Source organism: Pantherophis guttatus, chromosome 1 (assembly GCF_059756535.1).
Source record: "Pantherophis guttatus breed Tessera chromosome 1, ASM5975653v1, whole genome shotgun sequence".
In the NCBI taxonomy this organism is placed as follows: Eukaryota; Metazoa; Chordata; class Lepidosauria; order Squamata; family Colubridae; genus Pantherophis; species Pantherophis guttatus.
The window spans coordinates 195018266-195043808 of record NC_142063.1 but is presented as its reverse complement, the minus strand read 5'-3'; the positions used below and the strand labels follow the sequence as shown (position 1 = coordinate 195043808).

The window sequence follows — 25543 nt, the reverse complement described above, 5'->3', positions numbered from 1 at the left end:
TTTTAGGGACGGCGGGCGCTAAGCCGAGAAAGCTCCTTTAATAGCAACCGTACTGATATGCCTCCGTCGACCTTTTTTTGTTCCTTTTCCTCTGCTGACAATGCATCGCCTGCCGAAATGCCTTCCCCACAGGACCACAGCGGGAAACAGAATCACCTTCCCGTGCCTGGCTCTAAATAATCACCATTCAAAGCAAGCCGACCGGCTGTTTCCTTGCCAGGCTTCTGCCTTTACTGCGCCAAACCCGGAGGGTCGCGCCGCATTACTAAGGCAACTTGATCCCATTATTTGGATCGCGGCTGGTGAAAGGCGGAGGGGGAGGAAAGGGATCGGATTGGACCACCTTTCTATGTTGGGAAGAATCTTCCATTACTATTGCGGGACTAGCCGGTCGGGAGCAAATACTTGTAGCTCCGCCTGCTTACGTCTCGTCTTTCGCATTCGCCTCCGTCACGGCAAGGGAAGGCGAGGCCGGTGGTGGGGAGGTTGCGCCCTTCTTTTCGCGCGGAAGCGTTGCAGGAGGCTGGGTAGGTGGATGGCGCTTGCGGTGGGTGGTTCCTTTGGCCACGTTGATCTTGTCGTCAAAACGGGGTGCGCGGCCCTGAAGGTTGGGAGCAGCCGTGGCCGAAACATCCTTTTCCACTGCGCAAAGGACGGGCCAGCTGAGCAGGCCTTTGAGAGAGACCTGTCTATGGAGCTTCTCAGTCATCCAGGTCATGGTTGTCCCAAAGGTGCTTGTTTCAAAAGGCAACTGGACTTCCTGGGTTTTTCCTTGAAGACGTTTCGTTTCGTTTCTCATCCAAGGCAGAACTGAAGAAGCTCCTTGGATGAGAAGCTCCCTGGGTGAGTTCTGACAGCCAGAACTGAAGAAGCTCCTTGGATGAGAAGCAAAACATCTTCAAGGAAAAACCAAGTCCAGTTGCCTTTTGAAAAAAAAAAAAAAAGCACCTTTGGGACTTTTGAGGGAGAAGTTACACCTTGCGGGGTTAGTGCCATCATCTCTTTATTATTGCCTTTGCTGGACAATAAATAGACTGAAGAAAGACCTTGGCTTGCTAAGGCTGTGCTTTAGCTGGAAGTTCTACTTAGCTGCTCTGGTTGTGGCAGGCCACTTGACGCCTGATTTTAACCACTTTCTAGCCTCCTTTCTTATCCCCTGTATCATTTTGAAAAGATGCTGCTATGGATTTGGGGGGATGTTGGAACAATCTGGGCTATGCCACTATAAAGTGCCATGTTGTAGCATCTCTCTGAGAGACTGATGGGTAATTTAGAAGCACCCCATCTTATATCAGTGGAACTGATGCACTTTGGTCCACTAGGGCAAATCCAATCTCTAACATGATGCTTTATCCTGTATGGTATAACTGAAAATAGATGCCAAGGCAGAATACAGTTTTTCAGTATTTTTCAACGTGGAGAAATTTGGTCAGTTTTATTTACCATTTTCCAAAATAAAACTCTGGCTAGGTTCATACGGCATTACATACGATAGGGTTGTTTACCTGGTTTTGGCATGGCAGAATGTGGGAGGCTAATCAGTTGGGTTCATTCAATAAGCCATGCTTAATTGAAGCTACCACATTTGGGGTACACAAATCTGGATGGCCATGAAATGGCAACAAAATGATAAAGAGTTGTCTGCAGCTCATTGCTCTTATCTAGTGATCTTCTGGATTTTTGCAGCTTAGATCTGGTAGTCCTAGTTTAAATCATCATTTAGTGTAATATGTGAACCCAGTTTGTTAAAGGGTTGTGTGTGTGTATTTCAACAAGTGAAAGTTACCAAATGCCAGAATCCATTTATAGACTTGTTTCTTGAAAAGCCAATTTTTTATACTTTTTGTCCTGCTTCATAATTCTACAGAGTCCATCAATTGCCATTTAAAGCTATTGATTAAATGGCAGTTTCCTGAATGCTTATGTTTTTATGCTTCATATGATTCAAGAGTTTTAATAGGACATGACTTTCCCTTATTTCAATGTTGTGTTTTTCTATAATTGGGCTCTGAATGTTTCATGAGTCTAGTTATGCAATCTAACCTTTGTAGTTTGTAAACCAAGATTTATGATATATGCGCATCCAGTTTGTGACTTATTCATGCAGTGGTTAAACATCATGGCTTAACATTGGTTTGAACCTGGCCTATATATTAAATATTTGAAACAATACCATAAAGTCTACGAAGTATATATTCCATGTAGGAACTCTTAGGAGTTGAAGTTTGGTAAATAGGAATTTGCAAGGGAAAACCCTTTTTAAATGTTGGCATTATTCATATTCCTAAAAACCAGTATTTAAGGAGTCAGCGAACTCAGAAAACAAAAACATGTATTTTTAAATGTTTGCTATGTCTCTTAAAAACCAAGATATTTCTTTGGTCTCCATGTGTATCCTAATTAGTATAATTGTGTGTCCTCCTGCTGCAGTATAGAGTAATTGCCTTCCTAAATCCAGCCTCCATTTTGGTTGGGTATTGGTTTTTCACAGTTTCTCTTTTGCAAGCAGCAGAGGGAAACTTCCTCCATTGCTCCCTTCCAATTGGGATTTGGAAGCTTAGCACCCTTAGTTGTATCTCATTGTATAGGTTGTATATAAAACTGTATATAACTTTTATTTTAAAAAATATAAACAAAAAGTAAAAGCTAACACAAACTACTATAAAGTGAGGAAGATACAGAAACTATGGCAAAAGTACAAGAAAAGAAAAATGTTGAAGAAAAACAGCAAAGAAAGAATAAAGATAGAAGTGGCTTCCTGTTTTTTTTTACATCAGTTATAAGTACTTTATACATTTTCCTCTTTGTCTAAGCTACATCATAACTCTCTTTTCTATAATCTATTAAAACATCAAAACTGTAAATCACAAGTTCACTTTTGCACAAAAAATCCACAAGAGGCTTCCAGTCACTAATAAATGTAGATATTATATTTTCTCTAATCAAAGATTATAAATTGTATTTCCTCATTTTAGCAAAGTCATTTTAGCATCAGATTCAAACGATAATTTATTCAGCCTAGTTTCTCCATTTGGTATTGTTTCCCTAGTGACTCTGCTTAATTATCTGTTTGTCTTTCACTTTATGACTGGGAGAATTTAGAAACCCCTAAATATTTTTGGAGTTTCTAATTACTGTTTTTGTTTGGTAGAATAGCCTCTTAGGTGGTTTGTTGCTTATTTATTACCAATGCTTTTAGGCCAATTCAATTATATAATGCTAAACAGTTTATACCATAACAGAATCCACATTAAGTAAATTAAGATTCAGTGAATCCAAATGGTCAGAGAAAGTTCAGGAAGAAATCAAATGACTGTGTATATATAGGCAGAAAGGACTTTTTGTATAGGTGGAAGTAAATCTGACTGTCTATAAGGACTCGTGATGTTGAGAGATTGCCATTTTGGGAGAAATCGTGATGAACTTTGGTGAGATACAGTTTGTTTCATTATATGTGCAAAACAGTGGTGGGTTTCAAAAATTTTTACTACCAGTTCTGTGGATGTGGTTTGGTGGGTGTGGCATTGCTTGGTGGGCGTGGCAGAGGAAGGATACTGTAAAATCTCCATTCCTTCCCTACTCCAGGGAAAGGTTACTGCAAAATCCCGATTTCTTCCCGATCAGCTGGGACTTGGGAGGCAGAGAATAGATGGGGGCGGGGCGAGTCAGAATTTTTACTACTGGTTCTCCGAACTACTCAAAATTTCAACTACCGGTTCTCCAGAACTGGTCAGAGCCTGCTGAAACCCACCTCTGGTGCAAAATATTGTGCTGAGTAACACAAATATTTTGGTACTGGGTAAATTGTAACAATCAGCTGTGCATTTGGCAATTTTTGTGAGCATGTTTAATAAATATATTGATTTTCTAATTAACTAGAAATATTTTTCTATATCTGAAGATATCGTGAAACTACTCTAAATGATTAATTGACAGACTGTTTCTCCATTTCAGTTTTCTTTTAAAAATTAAATAATTGTTCTATAACTGCAGCAACATGTTCGTACTGCCTTAAGTCATTAATGTATTGCCTTAAGTCTTGATTTGTTTTAACTTTTTTTGAAGTTATATCCCAACCTCTCCCATCAAAACTCTTTACATCACATTATTTATCATCACTCTTTAAGTCACATCACATTAGGTCACAAAACATGGTTTATCATTCACAGTTCCTACATTGTGCAGAACTTTAATATGAAACGTTTAGTTTTGGTTTCCTGTGTTTTATGAACCCAGCTATATCACTTTGATTCTCAAAGGTACGAAATAACTCTCGATCAGAGCAAACTTCATTTTTGAATATTGAAGGTGGGAATACGGATCACTCAGGCTACCATTGTGAATGACTATTGTTGAACAGGTGGAGATGATGCAGACTAGATAACCTTTATTTTTAAAAATTATTTTTATTAGGATTTGAACTTGATGGACCTGTGTGGTCCTGAGTGTTGTCTTTTATGATGGTAATTTCAGTGTTTGCTATTTCTGCAACATATTAGTGCCATCAGATTATATATTAAAGAATTACTTCCTATTCCAGAATAGCTGTTCTGCTATGTAAACAGTGGTGCCTAGAATGGTGTTTGGCCAAGTAACTGAGTCTTCATTTTGATGTTAATCTCAAATGTTACCAGACCTCCTGCATTTAAGAGGCACGGTCACACTGCCTATATCACACTTAAACCTGGCAATAGAACAAGTTTATGTTATGACAGTTGTTGATGCCACAGGTAGTCCTCGACGTACAACTACAATTGAGCCCCAATTTTCTGTTGTTAAGTAAGTAGTTAAGTAATTTTTGGCCCATTTTACGACCCATCTTGCCACAGTTAAGTGAATCTGTCATCCCCAATGACTTTGCTTGTCAGAAGGTTGCAAAAGGTGATCATGTGACCTTGGGACACAGCAACAGTCATAAGTATGAGTCAATTGCCAAGTGTGCGAATTTTGATCATGTAACCAGGGGAATGCTGCAATGGTCCTAGTGTGAAAAATGCACATAAATCACCTTCTTCAGTGCCATTGTAACTGAATGGTCATTAAATGAACTGTTGTAAGGCGAGGACTTACCTCTACTACCCTTCTTTGAAGGGCCCAGAATTTCTCTTATGTATCTTTGATTTACATCCTGCAAGTTAAGGGCAGTGGTAACCTTAATGCCATACTGTTTTGCTACTTCACAAACAGTATAGCTCGTGTTTTATATTGTTTCTATAGCATGTTTGAATCCAGACAGTTGTGACCTATTCAGTATGGTTTGGCACCATTTGTGAACAATCTTTGTTTTCTTAATTATTTCTTGGTAGTTTTTGAGGTAGTGAGTGTCATCTTGAAAATGGATCCTTCCGAAGAAGACTACCCCACAGAGATTCATGATTACCTTTTAGCATTTGAAACAGCTGTTGGTTCAGTAGATGCCGTGTTGAAGACAATGATGTCCATATCCAGAAGCGAACTCCTCCAGAAGGTAAGAAGAGGATGAGAGCAAGGAACAGTTTGCTGCTGTTTAATTTTTGCTTGCTCCCTTGATGAACTTGACTTGAGAGACAACCCAGTTTAACTTTCTGCACATAGGCATATTTCGTTGATTATGATTCTTATAATTCTTTTTTATCCATGCTGTTGGATGGGTTGGAGCTATAGCACAATATATCTGGATGATGTTACAGAATTACAGTTACAGAGATTTAGAATAAATAAAAATGGCAGGGGCTCGGTGCTTTCTTAACACTTGAGTGGGTTATGCATAGTGACTAAAAAGCAAAGTATATTTCATGCTTTCCTTGTCTCTAGAAGGGAGTTCTGGTATGGAAAGTCCAAAAAAGTTTAATTTAGATGAATTTGTGCTATGTATCAGGGAAAGTTTTTTTTAAAAAAGTAAAGGAATATATAAAGCATCCTTTGTTTCCTTTTTTAACCTGCAGCAACAGCACAAGATGTTGCCTGAGTTCTTTGTACAAATACCTATGAACATCCAATTTGTCGTTTCTTTGGGTCAAAATGAGAGCTCATATATCAGGAAATTTCACCCCTGAAGTCTTCAGCCTTTCAGTCAAAAATAAACTATGAGCACAACAGCTTTACAATATAGCCCTTTGACAGGTTTCCTGTTCAAACTTGTGGGTTGTGTTTTTAGAAGTCCTAGAGGAGCAAAATGATAGATTGGCATTGGCAGCCAAAACTGTTTTTGCCTTTTAATGTGCTGTCATGATATTTTAGAGTCATGAATTGTGCAAAAAAATGACGTGGCAGGTGTCCACCAGAGGTTCTTGACTTTATTCCCATAATTCCTTAGCTGGCTGATGGGCTTAGCTGGCTGATGGGAGTTCATGTTCAGCACAACTAGAAGGCATTGAGTTGAGAGAAACAACTCAAACAGACAACGGTTCTCTCATTTTTCAAGAAAAAACACATACTCTGTTTTAGGTGAGAACAAGAGCATAATGAATAAAAGTCTAAACTACAGATAGGGAATCCCTGTCTGAATCTTTTTCAAAGACTTGTAAACTCATTTGTTCAGCCTAGATGAAAGAGTGTCTTGTTCTGCATTATAGAGGCCTACCTTAGCCATGTATTATAAACATTACAAGGCATGCAAAATGTTTGTCACATTGCATGTTTCAGAACTACTGTGTGGAGTCCAAGTGGCCTCTAGTGACCAAACTTATTTTCGTTTAATTTTAAAACTGGTATTTCTTAAACTTATTCATATATTGAGGGTTTTTTGAATAGCTATGTTTATGTTTATATAGGATACAAGATACAGAATATTTTAATAGGCATCTCAAAGTCAAAACTTGGTCACCTATCTAGACGTTAAATTCTATTCATACCCAATTTTCTTAAACTATTTGAAAGCATGATGTCAGAAACAAGAAGGTGAAATTTTCAACCTAGAAAAGGAGACATTTCCTGACTGTGAGAACAATTACTGGTAATCAGTGAAACGATTTGCCTAGAAAACGAGACATTTCCTGACTGTAAGAACAATTATTTATTTATTAGTCATATTTCTATGCCGCCCACTCTCCGAGGACTCTGGGCAGCTTACACCAAAGACAGTATACTAAATAGCATATTGCCCCCTAACAAGCTGGGTCCTCATTTTACCCACCTCGGAAGGATGGAAGGCTGAGTCAACCTTGAGCCTGGTGAGATTTGATCTGCTGATCTGCTGAACTAGCAGTCAGTTGAAGTAGCTGCAGTACTGATTACTGGTAATCAGTGGAACGATTTGCCTCCAGAAGTTGTGGGTGCTCCATCACTCGAGGTTTTTAAGAAGGGACTGGACAACAATTTGTCTGCAATGCTATAGGGTTTCCTGTTTGAGCAGGGGGTTGCACTAGAAGACCTTCAAGGTCCTTTCCAACTCTTTTATTCTGTTAAATTAAAAGTGTTATGTTTGATTTCCGCTGCAAAGTGCTATTGTGCATCTAGCTTTAGGTTGTGGAAGGAATGGCATTCACTGTGATTTTCATCAAGGCTGTCATTTAATCTGATGATATAGTGTACATTAAAATGTTACGAAGATAATTTTATCTTTCTCATTTCAGCTAGATCCTCTTGAACAAGCCAAAATAGATTTGGTCTCTGCTTATACATTGAATTCAATGTTTTGGGGTAAGTATGCAGAGTAAGAAATGTATAATGACATAAAGGATGAATCTGCATCTAATGGCATATTTAAACATTAATGATCTTTAATACTCATATGAGTTTTAAATAATTCCCCCTTTTCATTATATTTATATTGCTATTGTGATATTTACATTATGAATTTTGTTGGAATGTCAGCTGCCTGAATCTCTGGAACTGAGTGATATCTTAGCAATTAAATAAATATTAAGTTATTTTGTGTGGCTACTTGCGTGAGAGGTTAGCAAATAAGTAAATAAAGAAATAAACAAACAAGCAAACTCTTTCTTGTGTAGTTCCTTGCACTTACACCTGCACTTAATTTTGTAATACCAAAATACACTCTTTTCCCAAGTCTTAAAACATTTTACATTTTGATTGTTAAGGATTTAACAAAGGACTTTTCCAGTCATGCATTCCTATATTTTAAATACATAGTGAAGAATATACTGCTACATATTTCTAATTAATTCTGATATAAATAAATTCACTTTGCAGTGTACCTTGCTACACAAGGAATAAATCCAAAGGAACATCCAGTCAAACAGGAATTGGTAAGTTTCTTATGTTCACTACCATGCAAAATTCTTCTCATGTTGAGAAAATGGTGTGCAGAAATTTTGTGAATTCCAAACAAAGTATAATTGAGTTAAATGTTGATTATTGCACATTACAAATGCAGTTTTCAGTCTTTTTCCATGAAGTATGTAATTGTCAGTGTAAGAAAACACTGCAACACAGTTCTCTCATATTGTTAATCACCCCCTAAAGGGGGTGATTATTGTAAACAGTCTGTTTGGTTTAAGTGCCAGTCAGTATTTTGACAGGAAAAACTGTGAAAGTAACAGAGCAGCATTGGAGAACAACAAACCTGTGTCCCACTTAGTGTAATCCTTCCATATACATGGTAGAGACCAGAGATGGTACTATGTATTGCTTCACTTCTACTACAAGTGGGGAATCACACATTTTGCTGTTTGTTTGAGGGATCACTTTGTTGCAAATGTTCCTGTAGCAAAAAGCTGGACTACTACTGTATATCTGGGTTGTAAAAATCTTGATGACCTCTAGATGGCAGCAAAACAGGACGTTCAATATTTCTTTGTTGCCCTTTAGCCAGTTATCCACAGTTTTGCAGACCAGATATGGTAGCCCTGAGGCAAAGCTGCCATTGGAGCTAATCTGTTCTTCATCTCATTTGCTTACCTTGCAAAACCTTGAGGAATAATACTAAAGCATAGTTTTTACTCAAAATGATATTGTCGTTTTCAAAGTAGATGTTTTGATCTCAGTTCAATTCTCAAATAAGATGATCCTTTCCTTCTTTTTCATTTTTTTTTAATAGTTTGAATTTTGTACCAACCGACTCTTTCCTTGCGGAGTGGAAAAAATGTTACGTGTCTAATAATTATTTATAACTTCCAGTACAGTATGTTTTCCTATAAATACTTGGACTCGTGTTAATCTCTAAGGCTACCTTTTCTTACTCCTGCCTGCCTTTAAAAGTATCATGTGTTTGATTTACTAGCAAAGACGGGAAAGATTCCCCCTCCCCTACTCCAATCCCTCCATTAATTCATTTTCTCAGCAGTAAAGAATCCAGTTCAGCAACAAAGCTAAAAGCTTTTTTGGCACCAGTTATGTGTGTTCTGTCCAGTAATTCTGCATTAGTGACATATTTACTGCCTACAATAAATCTCTGAGGTTTGTCTTATAATCCATTTAGAAGCATGAGCAGAGTGTATAAGGCTGGATATCTTAGAAATTCTGCTGACTTGAAGAAACAGATCAAATGATTTAGCTTGGCAGATAGAAAAACTACAGATCAAATCTACAGTTGGCTACCAGAATTGTTACGTTCTATATATTACACCTATCCAGATATGCAGCATTGTTAATACAATAAAAGGGTAACTACAAATACAAGTAATAAATAAAACCAATTACGAAATAAAATTCATAGGGAAATATAGGTATATACATATATACATATTGGCTAGTGGCAGTGTGTTGCCTTTTTTTTTTTTTTAAGCAAAACTGCTTTTGCTCAAGATTGACCAAATTGCCACTTACTTTTTTTAACTCCTTCCCAGGTCACATCGCTATGAAAAGTATGTCGTACTAGTAAATATCAAGTACAATAAATATGCCGAATGTCAAAAAGCTCAATCAATGTTATATTTGCTGTTATCTTGAACTTCTCAAGAGGAAAGCAGTTATTCTTCAGCTTCTCTAATTTCTTGCAGGCTTGATAAACATATGCAGTGTGAAATGGGTGTTATTTCCTTCTAAAGCTTAGTTTGATGTCCATGTCACGTCATGTATCTAAAAGACCGATCAGCTGCTCTTTTTTTATTTTGCTGTTAACTTGATACTGAGACCTGACTTCTCATCTGCCTGGAGAGAAAAGTTATCTTTTCAGTGAAATACTGTAGTTATTTCATGTTGCCTGAGAATTCATTTTGCATAGCACTGGCTCTTTTTTTTTTTTTTTTTTCATGGTGGTGGTGGGGGAGTATTGACCTGGTTGCTACATAATGCTAAGACGTGATTTACGACCATGTGTACAAGTCTGTGGAAGCCTTGATTTGTACTCCCCCTTGCAACAAGAAAGAAGACTTATCTTGGTTTGTTATTTATATATGAACCAAGAACCATGCTATAAATCAGACTGATTTGTTCAGTTAAACAGTCTATGAGTTAAGCCAAATATTTTGTGATATATTTAGTGACTGAGTTGGGGTTATAATGACAATACAGAAATTCAAGGCCCGGCTATCTGGCCTGGCTTATAGAGGCTTATCCACATAATAATAAATTGTGATTTAGGATTTAGTGTGAATGTAGTCACTAACATATTGGTTAGGTTTGCAGGTTGTACTAGACCACAGTTTGTTGAATAAGATACAAGGACCGGATCCACACAACCTAATCTAAAATAAATCATGCCTTAGTATGAAGAATGAAACCAGCCTTAGACTTGCGTTCTCTTCTGATCAGTGGCTTCCATAATCTTGGAAGGCATTGCACGGTGTAGATTTCCAACCTCTTTCCTGAATTCTGATAGATCAGATCATTACCGAAATCTAGTGCCTATGTATATTCCTAATTTGAGGCAACTTATTTGAAAAATCAGTGTTCTTTTGGTACCCAGAATAGAGTGTGAATTGCTTTTCTTACTGTACCCTTCCGAACCAGAATCCATTCTTTAAAAGTGCCCCAGGTATTTCTCACCTAGTGACTTACAATTGGGACAATGAAGTTGGTTGTTAAATGAAGTGGTTGCTAAGTAAAATAGCACTTTAACCACCATCTTTATTGTGAATGACCACTAAACAACACAGTTGCTAAATGAGGACTTTTGCAATAATAATATAATTAAACATCATAAACATCAAACGCAATATATAATGGTTCTGGGGGGGGGAGAAATTGTCCCCCTCAGAACGGGTTCGCAATTTGGGTGTCCTCCTAGACTCACAGCTAAGATTAGAGCAACATCTGACAGCTGTGGCTAGGGGGACTTTTGCACAGGTTCGCCTGGTGCACCAATTGCCACCCTACTTGGATCGGGAGGCTCCCCTCACGGTCACTCATGCCCTTGTCACCTCATGGTTAGATTATTGCAACACGCTCTATATGGGGCTACCCTTGAAAAGTGTTTGGAGACTACAGTTGGTCCAGAACGCAGCCACGCGAGCTGTCATGGGTGCACCTAGGTACACCCACATTACACCAATTCTCCGCGAGCTGCACTGGCTCTCTATTGGTCTCCAGTCACAATTCAAGGTGTTGGTTATTACCTTTAAAGCCCTATATGGCTCAGGGCCAGGGTATCTTCGAGACCGCCTTCTACCACATAACTCCCAACGACCAGTAAGATCCCACAGAGTTGGTCTCCTCCGGGGCCTGTCAGCTAAACAATGCCGGCTGGTGGGCCCACAGGGGAGGGCCTTCTCTGTGGCTGCCCCAGCTCTCTGGAACCAGTTACCTCCTGAGGTCCGGACTATCCCCACCCTATTGGCCTTCCGAAAAGCGGTGAAAACCCGGCTTTTCCAGCAGGCCCGGGGCCGTTGATCTCGCTGTTGCGATCCGGCGAGATCCGGCCATGAATGGTGTGAATGAGTTTTAATGTTTTTAATTTTTAAATGTTTTTTATAATGATTTTAAATGCATTGTGAGCCGCCCTGAGTCTTCGGAGAGGGGCAGCATACAAATTGAATTAATAATAATAATAAACAACCTTTGCAGTGATGTTGAAGGATACAGAATGACTGATGAACATTCCTGCCTTATTCTGTTATTTGATTAACGTGTCATTAGAATAACAAATGAAATGGAATTCAGACAGATTTGGTTGAGTTTTGAAATCTTTATTTAGATAATTTTAACATAAAAGCCTATATTAAAAGAATGTGCTTTTTACAAGTAATTTTTTCAAAATTAATTTGCACATTTTGTACAAAAGGCAGTAGTACTAAGATTTGGTAGCAGACAAATTTAAAATAAAGCAATTGCCTTAATTGAATGAACAGAAATCACTTAATTTTCCAGAGAGAGTTGCAACAATTGGGTGATTGCATTTAGCAATCTCTAAATTCCCTTAAAAGGAAACCATAATTCATCAATTTACATTTATTTTGTGTGTGTGTGCGTGTGTGTGTACATGTTGGGGAAGGGGAAGTAGATGATGGTTTAATTGCTATTAAAATATTTAAAAGGATTTACAGAAATACGGAATTCCTCTGTTAAGGAGATGCCGGTGACTTAGATCAAAGGGTTAAAACTATAATTTATACATCGTTCCTTTGCTAGAATGGCTCCCAAACTAGGTTACTAATAATTCAGGAGTCCCTCCCCTAAATTTAAAAAGAGATGAAATAAAAGGAAGAATTGAAAGGGAAGCAAGATCATTCAGGAAACAGTTCTTAATTTTATATCCATTTTGTAATAATCAAGTATTATACAACTGGAGGTTCTTAGTCATCTTTTCACAACTATCTGGAAAGGAAGAAAAGGAGCCAAAAGATCTAATTTTTTTTTTTAGTTGAGCTAGTGATGCAGTTCTACTTCCTATCATACTCTTTCTTATATCCTGTCAGAATGATTGAGATAAAGTAGAGTAGAAGCATGCAGTATGAATCAAATAAAATGTTAGCCCTACTGTTCTAGTGGAAGAAAAATCTCCCATTTCTTTCCCAGTTCCAAAAACAATCCTTTTCAGAGATGCTGAGGGCTACCTCAGAACTCTGGCCTTGGGGCAAAAGTGATGGCTGATAGCATGGGGAAATTAACTGAGACCAAAATGGAGGTCAAAGCTGTTTTCCTATTTTGTACATGACTGCTTAGTCTAGACATACAGTTGTCAAAAGAAGCGGAGTTCTCTTGGATTTACTAAGGCTTTGTCTGGGCCCCAATGCTTCATACTGCACACAGCAGTTTACCTAAGTGGTTGCTTCTTCTTTACCTCCATCGTAAGATCTTTAGCAACACTTCATCCATGCTAGCATATCATAAGAAGAACCATGGTGGGTCACCAAAGGCATATTCTGATTCTGGAGTGGCCATTCAGATGCTAAAGATTCCTACTCATGCTATCCAGCAATAGACATAGTGGAGCACTACATACATAGTTATTACTGTGACACGGAGCCATTGATTCGTTAAACTGATTGGCTGATTATTTCAATGTCATTCTTAGCAATCATGTTGATAGATGTGCTCCAAAATGATCTGTCCCAGAGGTGGGTTCTACTTACCTTTACTACTGGTTTGCAGCGGGGCTGTGCACATGCGCAAAAGCTTCTGCGCATGCTCAGAAGTGTTTTGATGATGTTGGGGTCAGTGGGCAGAGCCTCCCGCCAGTTTTACTACCGGTTCTATAGAACCGGTGCGAACCGGGGGGCAACCCACCACTGATCTGTCCCCAACTTGGCCCTTCAAGGTTCCTTGTGGTATATCCATTGTTACTGAGCCCATCCACCTTGCTGTTGTTTCCTCTTCTCTTTTCTTTTTAATGTTGGTATTATCGTCACTACACCTTTTGCAAATTTTATATGTCAAGAAAGTATTGTGTGTAGTACTGCTTTTATCCAACCTGAATTTCCCATTATTTATTAAACAATATTGATTTGTAGTATTAAGAAAAGGAAGGGGGAGAAAAACTACCTTAATGATTCACCCATATATAATTTTTACCCTCTATTTTGCTTTTCTTCTAAAATAGGAAGCCTTACTTCAACCTTTTATTTTAGGACGGTTGCTCCAATTCCTTGATCATGGAGATTATGCATGTCTTTTCTAGCAATACAATATCCTTTTTCAGTATACAGCTGCTAAATATAATTACATAATAGATTTGGAGCAAGAAAAAATCTATTTTTTCCTTAATTCATTCTTGTGTGTGTGTGTATGTGTGTGGATAGATAGATAGATAGATAGATAGATAGATAGATAGATAGATAGATAGATAGATAGAATGTATACTTATATACATACTGGTACATTCAACCCAATGTATATTACTTTATCTTGTAAAGTGAACTGATTTAGGTTTTAATTTGTGTATGTGTGTGTATTTCCTCCAGTTTGGAGATAACATATTGGTGTTATACACTGTTTCACCTTCTTTTAAAGAACCTAAGTGAATTGGGATCAGCATTCTCTTGTAATCTTGCAGAAGAACTTAAGATATAAAACACAGACTCTGTGCTGTAATGGAGTGTATGAAATTTTTTTACACAAATTACACTTAATTAGGATTAAAATTAAACCCCTCAATTCTTCCAATTGAGAACAACTGATACTTGTCATATTTGCTTAGGTTACAACAATTTGATTTGGTTGATAGTTTTAAAACCTGCCTTTTGATTATTTTGGCAAACTTCAATTGAAAGAAACACCTAAGCAGAGTCAAATGACCTTCCTATCTGCTATATTAGCAATCACGTTTGAGATTTGGGTTATCTGAAAGAAAGAGAGAGTAGCTCAATAACATGGACACTTCACAGGTTGCACTGCCTAGGACAGGGCTGTCAAACTCGCGGGCTGGATGTATCACCCGCTGGCCATGCCCACTCCTGGTTTAGTGAAGGGGGGAAAAGTCCCGATACGTCACGTGATGCTGCCGTGACAACACGAGTTTGATACCCTTGGCCTAGGCCCGTGATGGTGAACCTATGGCATGCGTGCCAGAGGTGGCACACAGCCCCCTCTGTGGGCGGGCACGCTGTCCCCAGTTGCTCTTCTGGTTTCTGGCACATGCATGCTCACCGGCCAGCTGGACTTCTGGTTTGGGCATCACTGGCCTAGGCACTAGGAGATTGCTGTGGATATGGGTTCAGCCAGAGAATTGTTCACTCATGCAACCAATGAAACCTCCTCATACAACTCCAGGAAAGGGCATCTCACTTGAATTTTTTAATGTATTCCTGATAATACTTGCTCAACATTTGAAAGCCTCCACTGTTATTTTGAAATACTGCTCGAACGTCTCAATAACTTCACTATTGGCTTTTTTTTTCCAGCTGACTTGAGTTTGAAAATATTTCTGCTCTTTTTGGTATGATAGGAAACGTGCTTTTTAATATTTTCATGTGTTTCAGGAGAGAATAAGGACATACATGAACAAAGTAAAAGAGATTGAAGAAAGGAAAAAAGCTGCCAAACTGGATAAAGGCGCGGCAGCGAGATTTTTACGAAATGCACTCTACGAACCAAAAACTCAAAGCAAATCTGCAAAGAAAAGTCTCATTCCAGCCAAAAAGAAAAAAACACATTAGAATCTCCCTGTTTGATATCAATTAGAATTATTTTAATAAAGTTTTATATGTAATAAAATGGCTTTGAAATTTTTATTTTTTCCTCCTATAACTTTGGTTTTTTTAATCTGATCTTTATTTTTATTTCCAATAGAAATGAATATCCAGAAAAGGTTATTCACAAAATGACTGGTGAAATAACATTTTTTAATTTAAAATCTTCGTTATTTCACAGACAGATAATGTCACTAAGTTCCGTGTTCCAATCTACCCATATTTGTACCAAAGGTGCTTTTTTCCAAGAGGCAACTGAACTTTCTGGTTTTTCGTTGAAAATGTTTCGCTTCTCATCCAAGAAGCTTCTTCAGTTCTTCTTCTTCAGCTCCTTGGATGAGAAGCGAAACGTCTTCAAAGAAAAACCAGAAAGTCCAGTTACCTCTTGAAAAAGCACCTTTGGGACAACCATGACCTGGATGACTGAGAATCTCCATAGATACCCATATTTGTGTTCTGGGCATTTTAAGAAATATTTCGCATGGCTATCTTTTTTCATCTTGGATCTTAAAAGGGCATGTACATAGTGCCGTGTAGTTCTTTAGGCATTAGATTAGCACGGAGAAGACTCAAAAATCCATCTTCAGTCATGGAACCCACCGAGTGGCTTTGAGTTGATCATGATGTCAACCCATTCATTCATTCATTTATTAGATTTAAGGCTGCCTGACTCCAGAGCAACTCTAATTCATAGGGTGGTGGTGGAGGAAAATTAGATGAGGGAGTGATATGTATGCTGTCTTGCTTGAAGGAAGGTCAAGATATAAATCTGATGAATTAAGGAGGTATGTTAAGAGAAAATTCATCAGTGCATGCAGGCTGCTTGTCGGTGTTTAAACACATCACTTACTTGGCAGGAGGTGTTGGAAGGGTGTTCTGGAGGAGAAACTAACTTATTTCAATGTGTAAACAGCTGTATTTATCAAGTTCATTCAAATAGTCTAATGGGAGAAAGGTTTTAGCCATTTAGTTTCCCTGCTGTTCTAGATGCATTGGATGGCTGTTACTGTTACTGGATTTTGCCCATTCACTTAAATGTCAATTAAATCATACCCCTCTCTCCAAATAAAGCTAATTGTCAAGCCTTCCTCCCTCCCTCCCTCCCTCCCTGATTAAAAAAATATAAACACTGCCTGCTACTTATTATCTCTATTAACATGGATGAATAGTTTTAATGCAGGAATTCTTAATACATATGAATACCAGAGAATTTGCCAAAGTACTCACAGAATACTCTAATCACTTCCAACATACAACCTCTCATAAGACTCCAGCATGGACGTTTGACTCCTAAGACTCCAAACATGGAGGATATGTAGGCCATCACAAAGGATTATACAACAGTGGTCAGGGCTAGCACTTTACAATATAGTGCTGCGTAGCAGGATGCAATAATTTATTTTAAGAAAAAAATATTGTCAATGTTCATCTGTAAGGTAAATGCATACATTATATGGAATACATATACTGGACTTAATTTAAAATTAAAAAATAGGGAACTTCTCAAAGGGCAGATTAGGTTACCAGTAGGTTACCCTATTTTGTATGAAAATGGAAGTCTGTTATCCAGGAGAGTATTTTCTTTGGAAGAGAGTACCATTATTAATGCCCTGTTCCAGTGTCCTACTGTGGAAAGCTAGCCATGCACACTTTATGCTAAGCACAATTACACTGGATGCCACAATTGCCAGCAATCTAATCATATAAAGTAAATAGACTCATAAGGATTTACAATTAGCTGGATCCCCGTGCTTCGCTACGAAACTATGTGATCGGGCTTGATAAATTGACACTTACAGCTTGAATCCTCCCCTATCTTATCCCCTTCTCTCCCTCAGGCTTTCTAGCCCCATCTCTCCATGAGGCTTGCCCCACAGAAGACTGTCCTATGCTATCCCATTCTCTCCAGAGTTATTTTCAAGTTGGGAGAGGGAGTAGAACATCTAACTAATTAGTATCAGAGAGTGTTATAATAATATAGGAAATACTAATGCTCTGATGGTCATTTCAAAAAACCCTTTCTTAGTGAGCACCTAGAAGCCAAGAGGAACATACGTGGCAAATTTTAAGTTTGTAGGCTTTACGGTTCTGGAGATTTCGTGATTAATGTGTGAGTGGTTTTCGCTTTTATATATATAGATTGACTGGGGGAATGGCTAGCAGGAACACTAAAACTTGTCTTGCCTCCTGAGTTTTTCATCTAAGTATTTTTAAGATTATGTGCAACATCAGGATTAGAAACTTAAAATAATAAAAAGATCTTGGGATACTTAAAACCTTGGAGGAAAGCCACATCTTTTGTTTGAGGCTAGAAATCAGTTTAATAAGTTGCTTTTAAAAACAAATATCCTCATTATATTTAATAAGCATTAAAATATAAACTAATATAAAGGGGGAAACAGAGAAAAGGAATAATAGAACAGATTAAAAAGTGACCAAAAAAATACACCAAAAATATAAAACAAAAGTGATCTCCAACTTTTCCAATGCAGATATAGGAGTACAATATAATAACCTCTATCTAGTTTAAATGAATAGCCAATATTTAAACTAGAAATAGCAATAGCCTTTAAACTTCCATATAACTTCATATGCTTAACAGCACTCTAAACAGTTTAGAGAGTCAGCATATTGCCCCCAACAATCTGGGTCCTCATTTTATTGACCTTGGATGGATGGAAGGCTGAGTAAACCTTGAGCCCATCAGGATCGAACTCCAGTCTGTGAGCAGAGTTTGCCTGCAATACTGCATACTGACCACTGTGTCACCAGCACTCCTACTATCTTAAAACACTAATAACACTAAAAAAACTACAACAGTATGTCTGGTTTTGCAGTGTAATGTCAGAGAGATCTGTGAGATCAATAACAACAAAGTCCAGTTTACTTTTACAGACATATCTTTTCCAATATAAATGAGGCCATCGAAGGGGTATTGATAAGAGTAAATTCAGGCCCTCTTGATAGTCACACTGTAGTTTTATTGTAACACTATTTCCATAAGCATGATTCTTGTTGAATGTTGATTTAAAATCAGGGCATGTTAGTTTTCCTCTTTCCAGTTCATTGAGAGGAATTGATCTTGTGGCTCTTCTGCAAATTTACTCCATAAAGTTGCTACATTCTCTTTGAACTATTTGATAAGGAGGAGACTTGGTCACTAGTGTATGCTTGTAATTAAATAGTCATATACTGGTTCCTCTTTTGTAAAAGCCATTTCCTAATCAGATGCTATGTGCAGATTGAGAATGGTTTCAGGACAAAAAAAAAGGGGGGGGTTGAAATCAGGAGTGTATTTAAAATTTAGTCTTTAAAAAAATATTTAAAATCTTTTTTTAAATAGACAAAAATAATAACACAAAGATATACTAGTAAATGGACAGAGAAAGAAGCTTAAATATTACTTTGGGAGAACCAACAATACAACAGCAGAGATATTTGGACATTTATTTTATTTATATGATACTTCAGTCTCCTGGTATTAATTTTCTTTACCTCTCAGTCTCTGAGTACTTTCCTACACTTTTTTCTATTTAAACTTTTTTTGTGTTTAGTAACACGTTTTTCCCCAGCCAACTGTATCCAACACTGTTGAATAAACTTTAATTAGCTAGCCAAATGTATAACGTATCCCCTCCCAAACACATTTGCAAAACATTAATTCAAGCAACTCAAAATCCACTGTTGAATAAATAGGAGATCAACTCACAACTAAAATATAGGATGTCAGTTTAGCACAGAACGCAGGTAACTTTAAATCTGGGCTAATACAGAACATTAAGAGAACTCCATGACTGCATTAAGGTAATGTAGTGATGGTTCTCTGCATTATTTTAATGTCTTGTAATATCCTGTCCTTCCGTGAGTGGACAAAGAGGCTAGTGCTTTTCAGGGGTGTAGCATAATAAGTGTTTTTAAAAGGTTTGTGTTTAAAAATATTCTTTTTAATAAACATGAATCAGGATTAATTTATTGTGCAAAACTGGATTTAAAAAAAAATAGTTAGAAATTATTTAATCACATCTGGTTGGGGGAAAGGGTTTTTCCAGTTTCTAATCTGATACCTTAAACCACCACATTAAACTGGCTCTGTGTAATTTAAAAGAATTTATAAAGAGAGAACTCTAAACCAATGTAGAGCACAATGAAATGGGAAAAAAAAGATGGTTCATGCTGTGCGGATCAAACATAGGCATGTGATGTGCAATGTAATACTGCACCTCTGCCAAGTCACCAAATGCCAAGTGACATTTTTGGTCATGTTGGAGAACCAAGATTGTATTTGCTCTGTAATCTCCCATGTCTTGCTGGCACTTACACCAGTGGTGGGATTCAGCCAGTTCTGTCCAGATCACGCAAACTGGTAGGGGTGACTGCAGGAAGCCCCGCCCAACCGCCTGGTCATACTGCATGACTACTGTGCATGCACAGTAGGCTGTGCGCATGTGCAGAAGTGGCGCGTGCGCTCCCATTTGCAAACCGGTAGGGAAGGTCAGTGAATCCCACCTCTGACTTACATGTGTTTTTATGCCTTTCCCAAAGAAAAGTAAAGATGGTAGACAACAGCTTACAGTGTTGGGACTAATGGACCCTGAAGGGTTCCAGTAGGAGCTTGGGGAGATACCTGACTCCCTTATCCACAGTCCGGCTGAGTCCCTGGTGGCTGCCTGGAATAGGGCGGCATCTGGGGCACTGGACCGGATTGCGCCTTTGCGGCCTCTTCATGGTGGTGGATCCAGGAAAGCTCCCTGGTTTACCGAGGAGCTCCAGGAGATGAAGCACCAGAAGAGACATCTAGAGCGACGCTGGAGGATCAGTAACTCCGAATCTGACTGAACACTCTTAAGAGCCTTTATTAGGACTTATTTAGTGGCGATACGAGTGGCAAAATGCTCGCATTTTTCCGCACTTATTGCATCCGCTGATTCGCGCCCAGCCGCCCTATTTAGGGTGACTTGCTCCCTCCTTAATGCCTTTAGGGGGAGTGGAGGAGCCCTTTCAGGGTAGAGCTGAGAAGTTTGTGCAGTTTCTGTTGGATAAAGTCGCTCAGATTTGGATGGACCTGGACTCCGATTGGGCAATTCCGACCGAGATGACGGGGGCAGGTCTTAGTCCCATTATGTGGGATGAGTTTGAGCCTGTGACTCCTGAGGAAGTGGACAAGACTGTAGGAGCGATGAGTTCCTCCACTTGTTTGTTGGACCCGTGCCCCTCCTGGCTGGTTTTGGCCAGCAGGGAGGTGACATGAGGCTGGCTCCAGGCTTTAGTGAACGCATCCTTGAGGGAAGGGGCCTTCCTGCAACCATTAAAGGAAGTGGTGTAAGGCCCCTCCTTAAGAAGCCTTCCCTGGATCCAGCAGAATTAAAGAACTTTCGTCCAGTCTCCAACCTACCTTTTGTGGGAAAGGTTGTAGAGAAAGTGGTGACACTTCAGCTCCTGCAGACATTGGAGGAAATGGATTATCTAGACCCTTTTCAGTCTGGCTTCAGGCCTGGCTACAGCACGGAAATTGCTTTGGTCACGCTGATGGATGATCTCTGGTGAGCCCAAGATGGGAGTCATTCCTCCATCTTGGTACTACTTGACCTCTCAGCGGCTTTTAATACTATTGACCATGGTATCCTTCTGGGACGATTGAGGGAGCTGGGAGTGGGAGGCACTGTGTTACGGTGGTTCTTCTATCTCTCTGGTCGGTCACAGTCGGTGTTGGTAGGAGGACAGAGGTCAACCCCTAGGCCCCTCATTTGCAGGGTGCCTCAGGGCTCGGTCCTCTCTCCCCTCCTATTTAACATCTACATGAAGCCACTGGGTGAGATCATCCGATGACACGGGGTGAGGTATCAGCAATACACGGATGATACCCAGCTGTATATCTCTACCCTGCGTCAATTCAGTGATGTGGTGGGTGTGATGTGCCAGTGCCTGGAGGCTGTGAGGGTCTGGATAGGAGTCAACAGGCTCAGACTTAACCCAGACAAGACTGAGTGGCTGTGGGTTTTGCCTCCTAAAGACTATGTTGATTGTCCATCCTTGGTTCTGGGGGGGGGGAGAAATTGTCCCCCTCAGAACGGGCTCGCAATTTGGGTGTCCTCCTAGACTCACAGCTAAGATTAGAGCAACATCTGACAGCTGTAGCTAGGGGGACCTTTGCACAGGTTCACCTGGTGCACCAATTGCCACCCTACTTGGATCGGGAGGCTCTCCTCACAGTCACTCATGCCCTTGTCACCTCATGGTTAGATTATTGCAACGTGCTCTACATGGGACTACCTTGAAAAGTGTTTGGAGACTACAGTTGGTCCAGAACGCAGACGCGCGAGCTGTCGTGGGTGCACCTAGGTACATCCACATTACACCAATTCTCCACGAGCTGCACTGGCTCCCTATTGGTCTCCGGTCAAAATTCAAGGTGTTGGTTATTACCTTTAAAGCCCTACATGGCTCAGGGCCAGGTTATGTTCGAGACCGCCTTCTGCCGCATAGCTCCCAGTGACCGGTAAGATCCCACAGAGTTGGTCTCCTCCGGGTCTTGTCAGCTAAACAATGCCGGCTGGCGGGCCCGCGGGGGAGGGCCAGCTCGCTGGAACCAGTTACCTCCTGAGGTCCAGACCATCCCCACCCTATTGGCCTTCCGAAAAGCGGTGAAGACCTGGCTTTTCCAGCAGGCTTGGGGCCGTTGATCTCGCTCTTGCGATCTGGCGAGATCCGGCCATGAATGGCGTGAATGAGTTTTTAATGTTTTAAATTTTTCAATGTTTTTTTATAATTATTTTTTAAAATGTATTGTGAGCTGCCCTGAGTCTTCAGAGAGGAGCAGCATATAAATTTAATTAATTAAATTAAATAAAATTAAATAATATGTAACATGGAGATTAAGGCAGGATTATGACGTGTGTGTTTGTGTCCAATACCACATCCTCCCTTTGTAGATACAAAATGCCATCTGTCTAGATGTAGTGCTATTCACTACAATCTGGACACATACAACATCATAAAGTTTGCCACTGTGTTGGATTTTCTGCAGACCGTTAGAGGTGTGTAATCAAAAACATTGTTAGATACAATGAGCAGAGTGATCAAATGTTTGGACGGGAAGCAATGTAAGTGTTTTTAACTTCAAACTGCCAAGCTTGATGCAGTAACTGATAGGTGGATTTTGCAACAATAAATCATCCTGTGGACATGTTCCTGCCAGCCACGTGTATATGTCAAGATAACTCACGTGGCATTATTTTTTCATTCATAATCAGTGCTACACTTTATCCACGTTGTACAGTGTCGCCCCTCAAGGCTCAGAGGACTGTTTCTTTGTTACTTCCTTTATATGTTCCATGTATAATAATTTACTAGCACTGATGATGTTACCTAGTTTGGGTAATGAAACATCTGCAAGAAACCAAGCAAGCTCAGAGAGCAACAATGACCTCTCATAATAATTTACAGACACTTCTCTTTCTTTCAGGTTCCTGAAGTTAAGAAGGAGCATGTATGTTCCTAAAGAAAAATTAGCAATTTGAAATAGCACTTCCTTTTGACACAGAAGATGATGAATTATTGACAGGGCATCCATCTTGCTGAAAGGGATGTAGGCAGAAATTCTAGGAATCTAAATGGTTCAAGCTGCAATATGAGATCTAATGTTGAACTGGCAGGACTCAGAGGCTAGGAAATAGCTAGGCTGATAGATAGGAAGGAGAACAATTGGAACAAGGAAAAGCCCAAGTTTATTAAATCCAATATGTTGTGGCTTTGTGATTCTTCTTACATTTTTAACTGTCCTGGTTTGACTCTGAGGGACGGGAGGTAAATCAGCCTTCCTTAGCCTGTTGCCTTCCAGGTATGGTGCAGTACATTTCCCAAAGGCATGCTAGCTGGAGATGATGACAATTAGAGGCCAGCATACCTGGAAGGCACCGGGTTAGGAAGGTTGATATGGAATGACAAGTCTAGTCTTCTGAATTTCCCCCGAGGAAGGAAAAATGACTTTTTTCCAAATACCTGGGCCTTAATAACACAGATGCGCTTTTGAGCATCTGTCTGGCTTTCTTAATCCCCACAGTTGCATAATAGGACTTGGATGGTGTTTTGCTCAAAAGGAAAAAGAAGGGTTGAATGTAATGTCACAATCGTTTGCTTAGCAGTGTGATTTCAGGACATGTGGTAGAAGAGAATCACAAGGAAGATTGGGATTGTTTCTTGAGAAATCAGCAATCATTCCCAATCAATCTTCACAGTTTTGTTTAAGAAGTGGCTAGACTAGATCCTAAATCATGAGCTCCATGGGTGTAGAACTAAAAATGGTAAATGAATGAATATGATCGGGCCCAATAATAATTTTAAGAAGGCAGTGCTTTTGAGGAAGTACGTTTAAAAAGACAAATTGTTTACAAAGATCTGTTTTTCACACACTGGTTTTGTAAGTGGCATCCTGTTTATTTCAGGATGATCATACTGATTTCTTTTCCTGAACTTTGAACTTTCATAGCCAGCTGGATATGTTTTACCCAAGTCCAATCAGAAAACTGAATTGTAGGCACTGTAAGTTCTTGCTTTAAAAAAACCATAAAGGAAGTGCCTTCTCATAAAAGAAGTATAATACTTACATAAAGATAGTTGCTTAGGGATTACGGTACAACATATCTGAAGAAGACATGGTTTGGGGAAACCAAATTAGGACATTGTCCTTGTTCATTTTGCTTTTTAATCTACTCAAACTTTCCCCCATAATAATTATTTCTAAAAACGCCTGTCAGGCATGTTTCTCTGAATTGAAGAAAAACCAAAACAGAAGTAAGTTTGATTTCTAGTAACTGCATTCATGCAAATGTTTTGCAAGTATTATGTAAATGCAGAGGCATCCATGTATGGGTGTCAAGGAAGGCAAATTATGTAAACAAGATCATGCTGATGCAATTCAAGCTCTGTCCCTTTTGTAAGTGCATGATAATACAGTATATAGAGCCATGATGGTGCAGTGGTTAGAGTGCAGTACTGTAGGCTACTTTTGCTGCCTGCTGGCTGCCTGCAATTTGGCAGTTCAAATCTCACCAGGCTCAAGGTTGACTCAGCCTTCCATCCTTCCGAGGTGGGTAACATGAGGACCCAAACGGTTGGGGGCAATATGCTGACTCTGTAAACCACTTAGAGAGGGTTGTAAAGCACTGTAAAGCAGTATATAAGTCTGAGTGCTATTGCTATTGCTATATGTGTCTATGAAAGCGGCCAAGCTTTGCTGACAGCTTTTGTCATTTTGAGGAAAGTGTAGGATCCTGAGGAGATCTCTGGTTTGCCCTTACTTTCTTTTGGGAAGTTGAGGTGCTGATTATTTTACTTCCCAGTCTAGCATGTAGATGACCTTGATTCAGGGGTGAAATCCAGCAGGTTTTGACAGGTTCTGGAGAACCGGTAGAGGAAATTTTGAGCAGTTCGGAGAACCGGCAAATACCACCTCTGGCTGGCCCCAGTGGGGTGGGAATGGAGATTTTGCAATATTCTTCTCCCAGGAATGGGGAGGGAATGGGGATTTTGCAGTATCCTTCCCCTGCCATGCCCACCAAGCCACACCATGCCCACCAAGCCACGGCCACAGAACCAGTAGTAAAAAGATTTGGATTTCACCACTGTCTTGATTGCTACAGGAATTAGGAGTCTCACAGGCAACGATCAGAGGACACAACTGTCGGATAAACAATGCTGATTGCAAGAGCTAAAAAGTCATCAGAGAAGAAATCTAACATCTTCAGAGTGTAAAAAGCAAGCCATCTCTCTCATTCACTCTCTCTCTCCCCCCCTCCATGTAGTTAATAGCTACAATCCATCTATACTATTAATATCTACACTAATTTCAGTTTTGAAGTTCTAATTTTATATCACTTCTCTTCTATGGTTTAACAGACTCAAACTTTCTCATTTTTGCTGCGCATGTTATTGGATTGTAACCACTGAATCAAGCTTTTTGTTTCTAGCCTTCATTCCTAACTTCCAAAAGGATCCAAGAAGTACCTACTCATGTTCAGCTAGGAACTGCCACCTCCTGAGACAGAAAAGAGTAAGAGTGAGTGCCTAGAAAAAGCAGTGGCTAACAAATTTTAATC

General features: G+C 39.4%; 1 protein-coding gene across 2 annotated transcripts; it reads left to right on the top strand.

Moving 5' to 3' along the window:
- Positions 1 to 376: 376 nt before the first annotated feature.
- C1D (C1D nuclear receptor corepressor) lies at positions 377 to 15474 on the top strand. Of its 2 annotated transcripts, none has more exons than XM_034432434.3 (5): positions 377 to 527; positions 5307 to 5467; positions 7554 to 7620; positions 8134 to 8189; positions 15240 to 15474. In XM_034432434.3, exons 2-5 carry the CDS (start codon positions 5336 to 5338, stop codon positions 15414 to 15416), a joined length of 432 nt encoding a protein of 143 aa, XP_034288325.3. In that variant the 5' UTR covers positions 377 to 527; positions 5307 to 5335; the 3' UTR covers positions 15417 to 15474. The 2 variants fall into 2 exon arrangements, with proteins under 2 accessions (XP_034288325.3, XP_087738406.1); XM_087882280.1 differs by lacking the exon at positions 377 to 527 and adding an exon at positions 558 to 985.
- Positions 15475 to 25543: the final 10069 nt, after the last annotated feature.

What these genes read in the sequence shown, in the direction of transcription:
- C1D (XM_034432434.3), top strand. Translation starts at nt 5,336, where the DNA reads ATGGATCCTTCCGAAGAAGACTACCCCACAGAGATTCATGATTACCTT. An exon ending in ATTGAATTCAATGTTTTGGG is followed by an intron (nt 7,621 to 8,133) that starts GTAAGTATGCAG and finishes TTCACTTTGCAG; the next exon opens with TGTACCTTGCTACACAAGGA. An exon ending in ATCCAGTCAAACAGGAATTG is followed by an intron (nt 8,190 to 15,239) that starts GTAAGTTTCTTA and finishes CATGTGTTTCAG; the next exon opens with GAGAGAATAAGGACATACAT.